Consider the following 14084-nt stretch of genomic DNA (forward strand, 5'->3'; position numbering starts at 1 on the left):
AAACTCCAAAAGATGGATTCTGCTGCCCCTAGTGGTCAGAACAAGGAAGTACAATTTACCTGTCGGATGATTGAAACGACTTAAAATACATGATGCACTCTATTTGATATCAAATCGAAAAATTTTTTTTTTTTTTTGCCAAAGAATCCTAATGCTTGTTTTGTGGTGTTTGATCATTCAGAAGTGAATATGTCTTGAATTTGACTGCTATGTACATGCTGTTTGAATTATGTGCAGCTATGTGAAAGGTTATTACTATTATCAATAATAGCTGACCACAGTGGCTCAATAAAACAATACGCAGAGAACATTTACATAATGTTCCACAGAAAAATTTATTGTTGCAAATACAAAAGTCAAAAACGTGGCAACACAGATCTTATCAAAGCATGTATTTAAACAAAAGACAATCTGCCCTTTTTTTATATAAAACATGGCCATTTTGAATATTTGTGCTACAGTAAAGACAACTTATAATATAAAAACATGATCATGTTTACATAAGATGAAGTACAGAGGTGGAGTGTGTGGTCCACACAAGATGGACAGTTCAAGTTCAACCAAATATACACATAGATGACAGTACAAGTAATTGTCTGCATAAATACAGTAGAGAGAAAGACAATTACTGAACAAGATAAATCTCTTTGGTTCACTCTGTGGTGTTAATTCTGTGCCTCGCGTATCATAAAACCCCATCATATACACTTGAAGCAGACATAAGGCCACTTTAAGATTGAATACAGGAAGTGTCAAGATAAGCATGTAGTTGTAATTCACATAAAACAGTGTTAAAGTATTTATTTATTATTTTTTAAAGAAATGTCAGGTTTACACCCCTCAACAACAGTAAAAAAAAACTGCAGTTTAAACAAGGCCTTGTGTAAAGTAGTAAGACTGATCAGAAACAAGGATGAATGAGTGCTAGGTGTCACATTTGCATTTATGGAAAAAGTATGCATAGCATGTTGGATAAGATGATGTGTATTCCTGTGGCATTTTTCGCCTGAATCTGGAATACATCAGAAACATTAGTTTTTCTCTAAAGTATGAATATGAATGTTGAAGATTTAAGGTTGAGTTCAGGTAGGACTTTACATAGAAAGACTGGCCTGAAAGTTTATTGTGCTTTATGTACGTTATTTTTAAAGATGTATAACATAATTGCAGATTACAGATTACTTTCTTTCTGAACTGTATTAATCTCCCAAATGTCATTTTAAATGTAAAAAAAAAATGCTGATAACAAAAAATAGAAAAGTAAAAAAAGGAATATAAAATCTGTAAATTGTTATTGCAAAATCCAAGCTCGATGACTGAGACAAAACTGGCTTCTGTTTCTCAAACCATAAGCAGAATTATGAGCTTTCGTGTTTGTTTTCAGGTTAGGAGGCGGAGTCTCCTGTCATAAGAGCCGCTCGTGTGTGACTGGCAGTCAGTGCACAACAACACGGAGGTTTGTCCTGCTCTGGTGGTGTAGGGATTATGCACCCCTGAGTTGCTCCAGTCTGCAGTAGACATCATCGGCCTGACTTAACTCTTCAAATACTGGGATGAGGTGAAGCAGCTCAGTGTCCTCTGAATCATCAAACCAGGACAGTACAGGAACCTGTTGAAGGCACAGAGGTTATTATATACCACTACTTTACTGGCTTAAAGTAATATATAGTCACTTTGGGATCATTTAAATCTACTGGGTTTATCATTTTGGATTGGTGGAACATCAATAATTTGTTACATATACTGTAGGGTCCAATATATATATATATATATATATATATATATATATATATAATCAAAGACAAAATTGGTCAATATAATTTCAAATGTTCAGCTTTTAAACATTTGAAAATATACACATGATATTTGATAAACTACATATATAACATATAATATATATTTGTTTCTTTTTAACATATAACAAGACGTCAGCATTCAAAAATGTTTATGCTCCGTGCTGCTTTTTATGTTTAATAATGTCAACTATTATTACAATTACAAATAACTTTTCTATGTAATTATTTTTAACATTGTTGCCATCACATCCTGTAACGGTGAAGCAAACTTACAGTAGCCATTACAAACCAGTAAGTTTAAAGAACAGCATTTATTTGAACCACTAATATTTTTTAACATTGTCTTTACTGTCATTTTTGATTATTTCATTTAATGTATCCTTGCTGACCAAAACAGTATTAATTCCTTTAAAAAAAAACAATCAGTTTCCGAACTTTTGAATGGCGGTATATATACTGCATATGATACTTTTGTACCCCACTGTATATATGTCAAATACAGGAAAAATAAACCGTTGTTAAAGGGATAGTTCACTCGACCTTTAAGGGTTCCAAACCTATAAGACCTTCGTTAATCTTCAAAACACAATTTAAGATGTTTTTGATGAAATGCAAGAACACTGCATGGACAGCAATGCAATCGACACATTCATGACCCAGAAAGGTTTTAAGGAAGGACATTGTTATAATAGCCCACGTGAAATCAGTGGTTCAACCTTAATTTTATTGGTTCTACGTCAGAACGCCAGCTCCTGCGTCAGCCTTCTGTCCAGAACTGACACGGAAGAGAAGAATTCAGTGTTGTCACGGTACCAAAATTTCAGTATTCGGTACCAATACCAGTGAAAATCCATGGTTTTCGGTCCCAAAGCAATACACACAAACACAATGAAACTTACCTGCTTGAACTCTTTCATTTGATCTGGGTGTCTGTCTTTTAAAGTGTTTTGTTATTTTGGTGTGTTTCCTCCTTGTGATGATGCCATCTCTCAGTGCTTTTATGAAGAGAGCGCATCTGCACACCTTTCGGATTGACCGAGTTGACAGTGTCCTTAATACCTTTCTGTGCCTTGAACGTGCCTATGCAGGGTCAGAAAGCTCTCGGATTTCATAAAGAAATAGCTTAATTTCTGTTCCAAAGATGAATAGAGGTCTTACAGGTTTGGAATAACATGGCACTAACTAAGTACAGAATTTTCATTTCTGGGTGAACTAACCCTTTAAATAGCAAGAGGGAGAATCTAGAAGGCAGGCTTTAACAAAAAAGCTAAATAGCGGTAGAACAGTGAAACCCACAGCATTCTCGGGGTGGAAGATGTAGGAGGCAGGGGAGTTGTCCAGGATCAGGGTTTTGTGGAGCTCACGGCCGAGGCGACTCAGGTCTTTAACATAGCAGCCTTGATAGAAGACACAAGATTCACGGAAGAGCCGTGTGCGGAACACACCACACTGATCCAGCAGGTCAGTCACAGGGTCTGCATACTAACACAGCCATGAATGAGGACAAGGACACTTTATTACTGGAGAAGACTACAGGAGCATAGCTCTATAACACTAACTAACCAGCACTAAGTGAGGAATTTCTATTTGCTCCTAATGAAAGGTGATAAATGTCTGAATACCTTAGCAAGGCTGGCAGTGAACAGAACACATTCAAACAGTTCTCCCATCCTCTGGAGGAACTCATCCACGTATGGCCTCTTCAGCACATACACCTAAAACACAGATGGGTTCATTGTTGTTTATGTGACAAATGATTATAATTCACCATTCCAATGAGTTGCAACATTCTGTAAATAAAACGAATCCCAAAATGTTCTGTAGATCCATCTAGTGCTGTCGCTCGTAGCATCCTCCTGAAACAAGTAATCAAGAATAGGCCGTATTAGTGGGAACAAACCTATCCTGGATTACTTGAACCAGGCAGAGGCCAAATGCAGATTTTCTGTGAAAAGTTGACAAGAACCATAAAGGTTTTAATGCAAATTCAATCTCCTTGTTTTAAAAATATTCTGTCTGTACTGCTTGTTGTGGTGGTCAATGAATTAATGGGCAAACTTGTGATGTGCACCGTGACGTCACAATCTGAAAAGTTGTTCCCACATCAATCCAGCAGATGGCGCTCATCATTCACTTTTAAATATGCTACATTAACAGCTCCCCTCTCTCCTTAGGCCCAAGTCCTGCACAATTCAAGACTGCTGTTTCTCACATACACAAACATTTATCAGACCTCACCTGGTGTGTGGTCCCTTCAATCTCCACAGGCACAATGAAATCTGCATTGCTTATTGGCTACAAAAACACAATGTGGATACGGTTAAAAACACCAGTGGAGTGATAAACTATTATTAACGCAGTGGTTTGCATGCAAATAATTATTGTTTACATGCAATAATTACTGTACAGCTAATATTTCATATATGCACCTATTCTTAGTTGAACAGTATGACGCTCTTTTAAAATGACAAATTTTCAATATCAATCAGGTGTTAATAACCTAGGTTTACCTTAAAGGAGCTATGCACGAGTGTTTCATCCAGATCTATGACCACACAGATCTTCCCCTGGTCCTGAGAGGTCACTGCTGGCAGTAGACACTCTCCTGGGATCTACAGAGAAAACGTAACGGATCTTTTTTTTTTAATTTCCTAATCATGTAGGTTTTAACTCAAAACTTTAAATAAAACATTGCATTACCCATTCATTGTCGAAACTACATTTACATCTACATTTAATTTTACACATCCAGATTATAATACATAATTATAATAATTTTATATGAAATATTTAGTATTTCTCTAGCCACAGACACACACTTTGTTAAAATAGTTATTATTTATATATATATAAAATTTTACTTATTTTTTTATGAATAAAACAATTTGACAATGTGTGAAATGACAATTTAACGATTGGCAGTTACTTCTAGTTAATCCTTCAAATATTTTGTTTCATGTTTCAATGATACAAAATAAACCAAAACAAAAAGTAACAGTGTTAATTAATGTTTACTATAATACTTTGGCAATGGTCCCATTGTCCTCCGGCGCTAGCAAGGCATCATGGGTAGGTGATGGTGGCAGTTGGGCATCTTGAGCTCGAAGGCAACAGATAAGCTTTTTGAAGATATTCCTACTCCCAGGTTTCTGAGGCGAGCTTTTATTCACCTGATCTGTTTGAACACAATAAAACAGTTTTTTTTTTCAAATGCATAATTTGCATATATTAGTCCCGCTGATAAATATATTGCATAAACAGCATGAAAAGGCTCATGTTGCGTGGTTTATAAACAATCCCACTTGAATCCCACTAAGTGCTACTGTCAAACCCCACCCAGAGCGCGTTAATAAATATTTTCAGTCAACCACTTTTGTCTCTGATAGATGACAAACAGAAACTTCAGCTAGACACATTTGCATCAAATGCACCACTGAGCCTTGACAGAGCTCTTAAATAATTCAGAGCACTGGAATGAAATGTATGTTTTCGTCAGTAAATACGGCGCCTATCAACATCAAAATGACCAAATGCTCAGCCGCCCCTCTCCAGAGATGGCACACGTTGCAAAGAAACAGAAAATCTGTTTTAAATGAGACTGCTGGCCACGGCTGGTATATGTTATATAATCTCAGAGGGCGGGAAAGCCCACACATTTCAGCTGTACCTTCAGAGCAAAACATACACACACACTAACGCACTCACACACGGCTCCTGCCATTTCATCACAGGAGAGTCTGGCAGAAACAAGACCTAGAAGTCTTGTAGCCACAGAAATAAGAGCTGTGTTTTGTAACACGGCATCTGTGGCGGGCTTTGTTGTGCATTACCGAGGGGCTCCTTGCATATTTAGGGGGCTTCTGCATATTTTTGCTTGCATATATCTGCATGTGAAACATGATTTTGTTCAGACATGCCCGTTTCCCGAATAGAAAGAAAATGGACACAAAAGCTCTCGCAACATGAAAGTGCGCCATGCAATGATTAGAATCAGTTTTTTTTTTTTATTGCTATGGTGATGTAACTTCAGTACAACTAATGATTTTTTTTTTCTCAGCTAAAGGAATTGACTGTGATGATGAGCAGGGGCTGATCCCAGGCACCTTTCCCCCCTCTGGTTCCCTATGGGAGCTTATGTAGCTATAGGAATCAGCTTATGTAACATACGAGTAGCATGTACAGCGGAGGGAGGATGAGAGAAAATGGCCTCCTTCGTCATCATTTACTCTGTGCTGTATTTGCCCATCTGTACACTCGCTGATAACACCCTGTTTAACAAAAAGACTTAGATACATTTTCCTTGTACTTCTTATTCCTATAAATTCAAATGCACTTTCTTGGAAAGGTTTTTTTTCACATGAGGATGGAGCGATACTGCGAGCATTTAGAGTGGACTGGAAAGGGTGTTTTGTTAAGGAGCGTCAAAGGTTCTGCTAGAAGCTTTTAAGTGGTCAGGGTTTCTAGCTATTAGTACACTTCTGCTCAGACCAAATCCAATGAGATTGTGTGTGTGTGTGCTTTTTAATCAATTTACCGAAAAACATTTTAACTGCTGAATAAAAGAAACTTCTAATTTCATCCTCAGTGAATTGTCATCTATTTTCCTAGATAATAAAGATCTCCAAGGCGAATTAAATGGTAAGCACGGATTGAGTTTCAAGGGATTGTGTGTAACTGGAGTCTTTTTTTTTTTCTCAGATATGTTGCTTGCATCTAATAAGTAAAGATCAGAAAACACTGGTATAACAAGTAATGTTTTCCTAGACATAATGTCTTAGATTTGCTCAAATCAGTTTTACACATATCGTATTCTCAATACTCTAGAAGCTATTTTTCAGGCATTCAGATTGCTCTCTGAGCACTAACCTAAACAATTCTAATGCATTCAAGTAAATCAAAATAGTGCATCAAAAAAAAAAAAATTAATTCGAATAAAAATGTGCTGACCTCTTGAAGAACATGCATAGTGACTTAATAGTGATCAACACGCCTGATATTTTTTACTTGATTTTCCGATTATCTGCTGCTACCTGAATGCATATTTTGTGTTTTCAAATATTTAATATATAACTGCAATTTTCTGTATGTCTCATTTGCTATCATTAATTTGCATTATGTACTGTATATTTTGGCTTAATATCGGCAGTCTGTCTGTCACCCTTATCTTTACATATCAGCCTCAGTATCAGTTGTTGAAAAACATCCTTATATTTAACCTAAGCATTGCTTTATGAATTGCATTTTGATTAAACTAAACCACAGCTGGGTACCGACGGACATTCAGCAGCTAATGACAAAATGAGACATAACTGTATACATTATACATTTCTAAGATTGAATCCTTGCTTGATTTGAATACCAATATATTCAACAAACTCATTTAATCTAATTCCACAAGGTTCTATAGAGAAGATATACAAAACTTTACATAAACATTGCAAACATTCTTGGCATTTGCTTTAGGGGCCTTGTACAGATCTATTAAAATTATTCATAAACACTTTAAGAAATTCAGTTCATACAAAATGACTTGAATGTGGCTCCTATAATATTTTCAGATGCTGAATTAAAGATTTTGATATTTTATAGTAAAGGTTAAGATCAAAAATGTCTACATGGTATAGCTGTCTAGAGAATGTAAAAAAGTAAATAATTTCATTAGGATTAAATTCTTGACAAATTGGTGGTAAAAGTACTAACATGATATAAATGTGTTATTATTGCTTAAAATAATATTAATAATATTTGAAAAACTGCTGACAGACAAATCAAAGTCATTGTGGCATAACAACAAGCAGGAAGCCATTTTGTTGTCATGTCACAAAACAGAGGACCCTTTTAGATCCTGACAAGTGTGAATTATAGCCATTTGGTAAGTAAAAATTTTGGACCTTTTATTTTTATTATTTTAAACTTCTTTATACTTTTACCTTGAAAAATATACTTGAAAATGTTTTTGAACTGAGCACACTCACATGCTACGTGAAAATAACTATTTCAGTGCTTTTTACTGGGTTACACCACTGGATAGTTTCACAGTTACTGAATCTGAATATTTGCATAAAATTGTATACAATTATTTTCAAACCATCATAAACACAAAGTTTATGTTTTAAACTATACTGGTAAAATTGATTTATCCTTTTAATATTATTGTCTTACATATATTCACAACCCAAACACCATAATTTCTTTGCATTTATAGCAATAAACAAAAAAGGTCACACTGCACACTTTCTGCCAGTGAGTACAAACTGAGTTCAAGGGGTCTTCAAGGAAATTGGGCAGACTTGTCTTGGCTGTTTTCCCAACATTGTGGCTGCTCGTAATTCACTAATGCAGAGATCGTAAACATCTGAAATAATACCCTAATTGACATCAGTGAACTACAGTCAGAGTTTAACGACCGGTGTTTTCATCGTTTTTGCGTCAGATCTATAATAAGCGCACATTTACTAGACTCACGATAAACAACGGCACGAACTACGCGACAAAACAGTGGGCATATACACTCGCCCGCCAGGCTGAAAGTAAGGGATTACAAAAGGGTAACTGTAATTTTCTGCAAAACACTGAGGCCTTTACTTGTTAAACGTCTAGATAAGGCCTTGATTAACCGTTAAGGTTTGCGCGTGTGATCGCAGCGTCGCGCGGCAGATGGAGGGCGTGTGCGGAGGGGTGTGTTGTGCATTCCAGCGCGGCACCTTGCGCTCTCCATGAGACGATGTTTTTCGACGTTTCAACTCAATATTTTGTGTAGTTTTACTTCTGTACGAGTGTGAGATCTGCTAGTGTAGGCATGTCGATTAACGGAACAGTTAAACTGAAAATGTTTTTGCAACACAATCTGCATAAGGATAAAACAACATGTCACTCAAATGAAGTTATCCATTAACCAAACGACCAAACGACGTCGAATATAGAGGAAACAGCATGCACCGAATTAACTTGGTCGGATTGGTTAACGTTATACGTTTAAAACGAAACATCAGAATCACATCGGAAAATAATGAAATAAATAATAAATAAATAAAATACATACTTTCTTAATATATATACACTAAGGAACACAAATAAAGGGAAGAATAAAATATATTAAAGAGAGAAAAACATTACACGTCGTCTGAAAAAAAAAAAACATTACGTAAACATTCAACAATGCCTGCAACAGCAAAGCATGTAACGTTACATGGAAAGATAAGTTACACATTTATTTATCTTTATTAAGCCATATAACGTACATACAAACCGGAGCGGAATTACATATCGCCGTACGGTGAGGAATTCGTTAAATTCCAACGGTTTGAACTTAACGAATTCCGCTCGCGACTGTGACATGTCAATCAGCCCGATATGACAAATAACTGTCAAAGCGTGAGCGTCGCAACAGCGCGACGCGACAACGCCAGACAGAATATGTGCCCAGAAAGAGTTGACAGCGCTAAAACATGACCGTTTAGCATGTGACAGTGCGTCGCCTAACTTACCTGTTTTCGAAGACAACCGAGGATCGTCTTTCTGCACTTGAGTGATGATAGAACTTTCCATCTAACAAACGCACAGCCCTCAACGTCCAACCAACCTTTTCCAGCGACACACAGTCGGCCCGCATTTAGTGGCATTAAAAGCTAGCGAAGCTTGAAATGAATAATTTCCGTTCGCGCAGAAATATCTCAAACCTACGGCGACAAAATATTGTGATATTTATTTATTCCCGCCTTCTATTCTCTTTCCACATGGGAGGGGCATGGCACTTTGTTTTGTTTTCTCTTATCTGCTATTTTCTAGGCTTCGCGTCTCGGTTTACTTTATCGCTTGTATATTTATCCATAGCCCCCTCTGGTCTGGGTAAAGCCCTCACTTTTTCTTCAACAACATGGAGAATCCAGGCGAAAGAAGAAAAACAACCGAGGACATGGGGCAAGGAGGTTTCAAGTTCCCCTTACTACAGATAAACAACCCCGTAGCTGGGCAGTATCCAAAATAGTAAATTTAAAAAAGACACGACCAATTCTCTCAGAAGTAAAATTTAAGAGGATAAGACGCGAAACTAGGCGATAATTGACGGATTTTATGTTTTTCCGCGTATTGTTTTGCTTTGGACGGACTCGCAGGGGCGCCTTGAGACAGTTGGTCGTTTCGGATTGGATCTCCAGGAAGTGGGAGTAGCTGAAGCATTCTTCTGTTCTGCACACTCCACACTGAGAAGATTCCAGTGCTGGTTTTGTCGCGAATCAGTATTCGGAAGGGGTCGCATAAAAAAAATCGAAATTGCAGTGGCAGAATGCTAATTGAATAATGAGGAAATTGCAAAGGAAATAAATAATGGGACTGAACGGATAATATCTGAAAAAATCTCGGGGTTTTAAAGTGCATCACACCTAATCCACCTAGTAATTTTTCTACTGATCCTCCTCAACATTGTAATTGTGATGATGATTAAGTGGATTAATCAAGGCTATATATTGATCAATTCAAAATATCCGTTTGTCTTATCATTGTCTAATTCGAGTTACCTGTGGATGCTGTGCCCAAAAAAAGGTAATTTAATCACACATAAAAACTAGTCGAAAATTGTAAGACTGCTATTCATAAAGTGGTGTTTTATTTTGTTAATTAACAAATAAATAAACTAGAGCTCGTTTAAGTCATATAAATTATTATTCAAAGTCGTTTATGTATAGGCCTATTTACTGAGTGCTAAATGTTGTATTTTATTTGCTCAAATTAATGAAAGTGTAATGTAAATTCCAACATGAGATTTCTTGGAGTATGATATTTACTTAAATCAAATCATTAAGTAAGTCATTAAACTTAACATAATTAAAAATTAATAAAATAATCAAACTTCACAAATCATGTTATAAGAACTAGTTTGCTTTGATAATATTTCATGTCATGATATGAAACAGTTGGTCAGAAAAGCATCAATGTAAAACTGCAGTGGACAGGTGTGTGTGTGTGTGTGTGTAGTTGCATAATTTCTGAATTATAAAAACTATAATAAAATATTGCCCTGTATAATGCCTTCCATAACCCAGGTAGGTGTTTATTTAATCACTGAACGATTTAATGAATTATTCTATAACATCCAATTTGTTTACAAAAAATGAGTATTGAAAGCTGTGCTCCTTCATTCTATTTTTCTATATTCTGTTTTTCTATCCATTTTTTTAATGATAGGAATGATAAATGTAAGTGATAAAATGATAACAAGCATAGTTTTTATGAGTCTGAGGTCTCAGTTCTGCCCAGAACTCTTATGTTGGAGATCTATTTCTGACTATTCCCAAATGGGACCAATTCTATACCACAAAACCAAGACATAAACAAGAATGGTGCCTCTGTTTACATTCCTTGTTTTAGAAATGTGGAAGTTGTGCAGATGTCAGATATGTGACAAAAATAAATGTAAGTGGGAGAACTCCAAAACATGTTCTGCCTTTTTTTTTTGTTGCAACTCTGCAGCAGAAGGCATAGAATCACTATCAAACAATATCAAAGCATACTATTTCAAAGAAAGAAAAAAAAAGATTATAAAAAAATAAAATGCGTTTGTGGTAAAAGAATAAATTCTGCTTCATAAATAGCAAAAAAAAAAAAATGTGTTAATGTTTTAGCCCAGTGTAAATGAAAGCTTTGGTCACTCTTTTGTTTGGGGACTCATATAACTATTAACTAAAATTTTTACTTAAAATCCTAATTCGCTGCTTATTTTTATTAATAGTTGCTGAATTGCTGAGTTAAGTTTATAAGGGATCTAAACATGGTCATGCAGAATAAGGCATCAATATGTGCTTTATAAGTGCTAATAAACAGCCAATATAATGTTATGCATGCCAGTGAGAATGCCAATAAGTTAATAGTTAGAACTGGCCCTTATAAACCAAAGTGTTACCAAAGCTTTAGTTACAGAAACTTGTAACACCTCTTCCTTGCTGTATACAGTGCCCCTTGTTTGTCCTGTTGACTAAAAATTCCATAGAGGTCAAAACTGAAGAGATAAAAAGGCATTGTTAACAAAGCTTTAACTTGATTTACACAAGTAGAGCTGAGAGCTCTCTGTAAAATGATTTAATATTGAAATAATAATTACAGCAAAGAAGCTGGTGTTAGAGCCACTCAAAGTGCAGGTAATCATAAAAAGCATTTATGGAGGCTTTTCACAATTCTAATGATTAAAGTATTTTTGGTCCTTTTGTGTAATTTGTTATCACAAGAAAAAAACATAAAAATATTTCCATTACCATTTAATTCTACAACAATAAATATGAGCAAAAGTGTGTTCAAAGACTCAACATTTGGCTCTTGAAGGAATAGTTCACCCAAACATATACAAGTTTGTTGAAAATGTATCACACTCAGGTCATCCGAGATGTAGATGAGTTTGTTTCTTCATAACAGATTTGGTCAAATGTAACATTACTTCACTTGCTCACCAATGGATCATCCACAGTGAATGGGTGCCATCAGATATGCACAGGTCAAGCATTGTTTACAAGTGAAAACGTAACACAAAATTTACAAATGTATTGGTGGATTTTAATAGGGAGGACAGAGGGGTTAGACTTTTTTTTACTGGATCAAGCATTATTATTGACTCTTATTTGGGTTAAAGGTAAAAGATGATGTGGATTAATATTATTGTGGTGTTTTTAATTAGCTGTTTAAACTCTTATTCTGATGGCATCCATTCACTGTAGAGGATCCGTTGGTGAGCAAGTGATGTAATGCTAATTCTTTTTCCAAATCTGTTCCAATGAAGAAACAAACTCATCTACTTCTTGGATGGCCTCAGGGTTAGTACATTTTAAACAAATGTAACTTTTCTGGGTGGACAATTACTTTATCAACTTTCCTCTCAAATATCTTTTTGAGCCAGGTAGATCCCCTTTGTAAATCTGTAGATACCGTCGTGGAGTTGTACCTGGCTCTAAAAAGTTCATTAATCCCAAATAGTAATCCTAGAACCTGCCCTAACCCAAAAGGGCAACCTAATTGCTGTGTTTTTATAAGGTTACAATTCTGGATTGGTGCCTTGAACAAGGAGGGAGCGAAATTAGAACCTGTTCCTTAAAACTCAAGTATCTGTGGTGTACATTTCTAGACAAGCAAACAAGAAAACTATCAAGCTCTTCAACATACTAATCAGGGGCCGTATTCCTAAAGCTTCTAAGATTCCTCTAAGAAAAAGCCTATTTGAGCTTAACCATTTCTATGTAGGAGTCTAAGCTTAAGAGTGATTCGGGATCAATCTGGGAGCAACTCGATGAAAGAAAAAAACGAAGCGATGAAAAGACAAAAACTTTTATCTTAGTGAGGAGGCGTGGCTGACCCCGTTGCTAGGTATGAAACAGTCTTTGGCAGATTATGATTGGTTGGTTGTCCAAGAAGGAAATAAAAGACCACTTTTAAATGTAGGGACTATTATAAGCCTTTACTTTGAAATTTTTCCCGTTTTACCATACTCTTACGTTATCTCTCTCTCTCTCACACACACACACACACACACACACACACACACACACACACACACACACACACTTTATATATGAGTGTGTGTATATATATATATATATATATATATATATATATATATATATATATATATATATATATATATATATATATATATGTACACACATGTATATATTTGATAGGAAATGAAGAGTGACAAAATAAGGTAATTGTTTGTGTGATCACTTGCTTATAGAAGGTTGTGACAGAAGGTTGTCGTTATAGACCCAAATCATCACTGCTGCATAGTTGCATTTATCCAGTTGCCAAATATGTTAATGTACCTGTAGTTAATGTAGTGATTACTTTCATTTCCTGCACTATGGCATCCCTGCATGATGTTGGAGATGTTAGCTTGTCTCTAATAAAGTTGGTCACAAACATGATCCCTGCACAATCTTATAAACTCACTGTCTTGCATTGTGCAACACATTTCTTCCTCTTCATGTTTCGTACATTTTCTCCACTGCTAAAGAAACTCTTAAAACTCTTAAAGTCTTGTCCGTACTCCTAACAATTTTGGTTCTTAAAACCTTGTTTAAGGGTTCTGAAATTATTTTTTTCTTTACTAGAATCTTTTCTTTAATTTTAAGTGGAAACATCCGCATTTCAAATAATTTTTTAAGAATTTTGTTGCTAGGAGCACCTCTTTGCACTATCACAAGATTTTTTATGAATACGGGCCCTGATGTTTTCAGTTTATTATAATTATATATTCTACCATTCAAAAGCTGGAAGTCATTTTTTTTTAAAAAAGAAGTTTGTTATGCT

General features: G+C 35.6%; 1 protein-coding gene across 1 annotated transcript; it reads right to left on the bottom strand.

Moving 5' to 3' along the window:
- Window positions 1-310: 310 nt before the first annotated feature.
- LOC113068927 (carboxy-terminal domain RNA polymerase II polypeptide A small phosphatase 2-like) lies at window positions 311-9932 on the bottom strand. The gene is made up of 7 exons (XM_026241878.1): window positions 9284-9932; window positions 4820-4971; window positions 4307-4408; window positions 4035-4091; window positions 3419-3511; window positions 3093-3278; window positions 311-1609 (listed from the first exon to the last, which is right to left on the bottom strand). The coding sequence occupies exons 1-7, from the start codon at window positions 9342-9344 to the stop codon at window positions 1484-1486; spliced, it is 777 nt and encodes a 258-aa protein (XP_026097663.1). The 5' UTR covers window positions 9345-9932; the 3' UTR covers window positions 311-1483.
- Between the last annotated feature and the right edge of the window lie 4152 nt (window positions 9933-14084).

The sequence above is a fragment of the Carassius auratus genome, unplaced genomic scaffold, assembly GCF_003368295.1.
Source record: "Carassius auratus strain Wakin unplaced genomic scaffold, ASM336829v1 scaf_tig00000254, whole genome shotgun sequence".
Taxonomy (NCBI): Eukaryota; Metazoa; Chordata; class Actinopteri; order Cypriniformes; family Cyprinidae; genus Carassius; species Carassius auratus.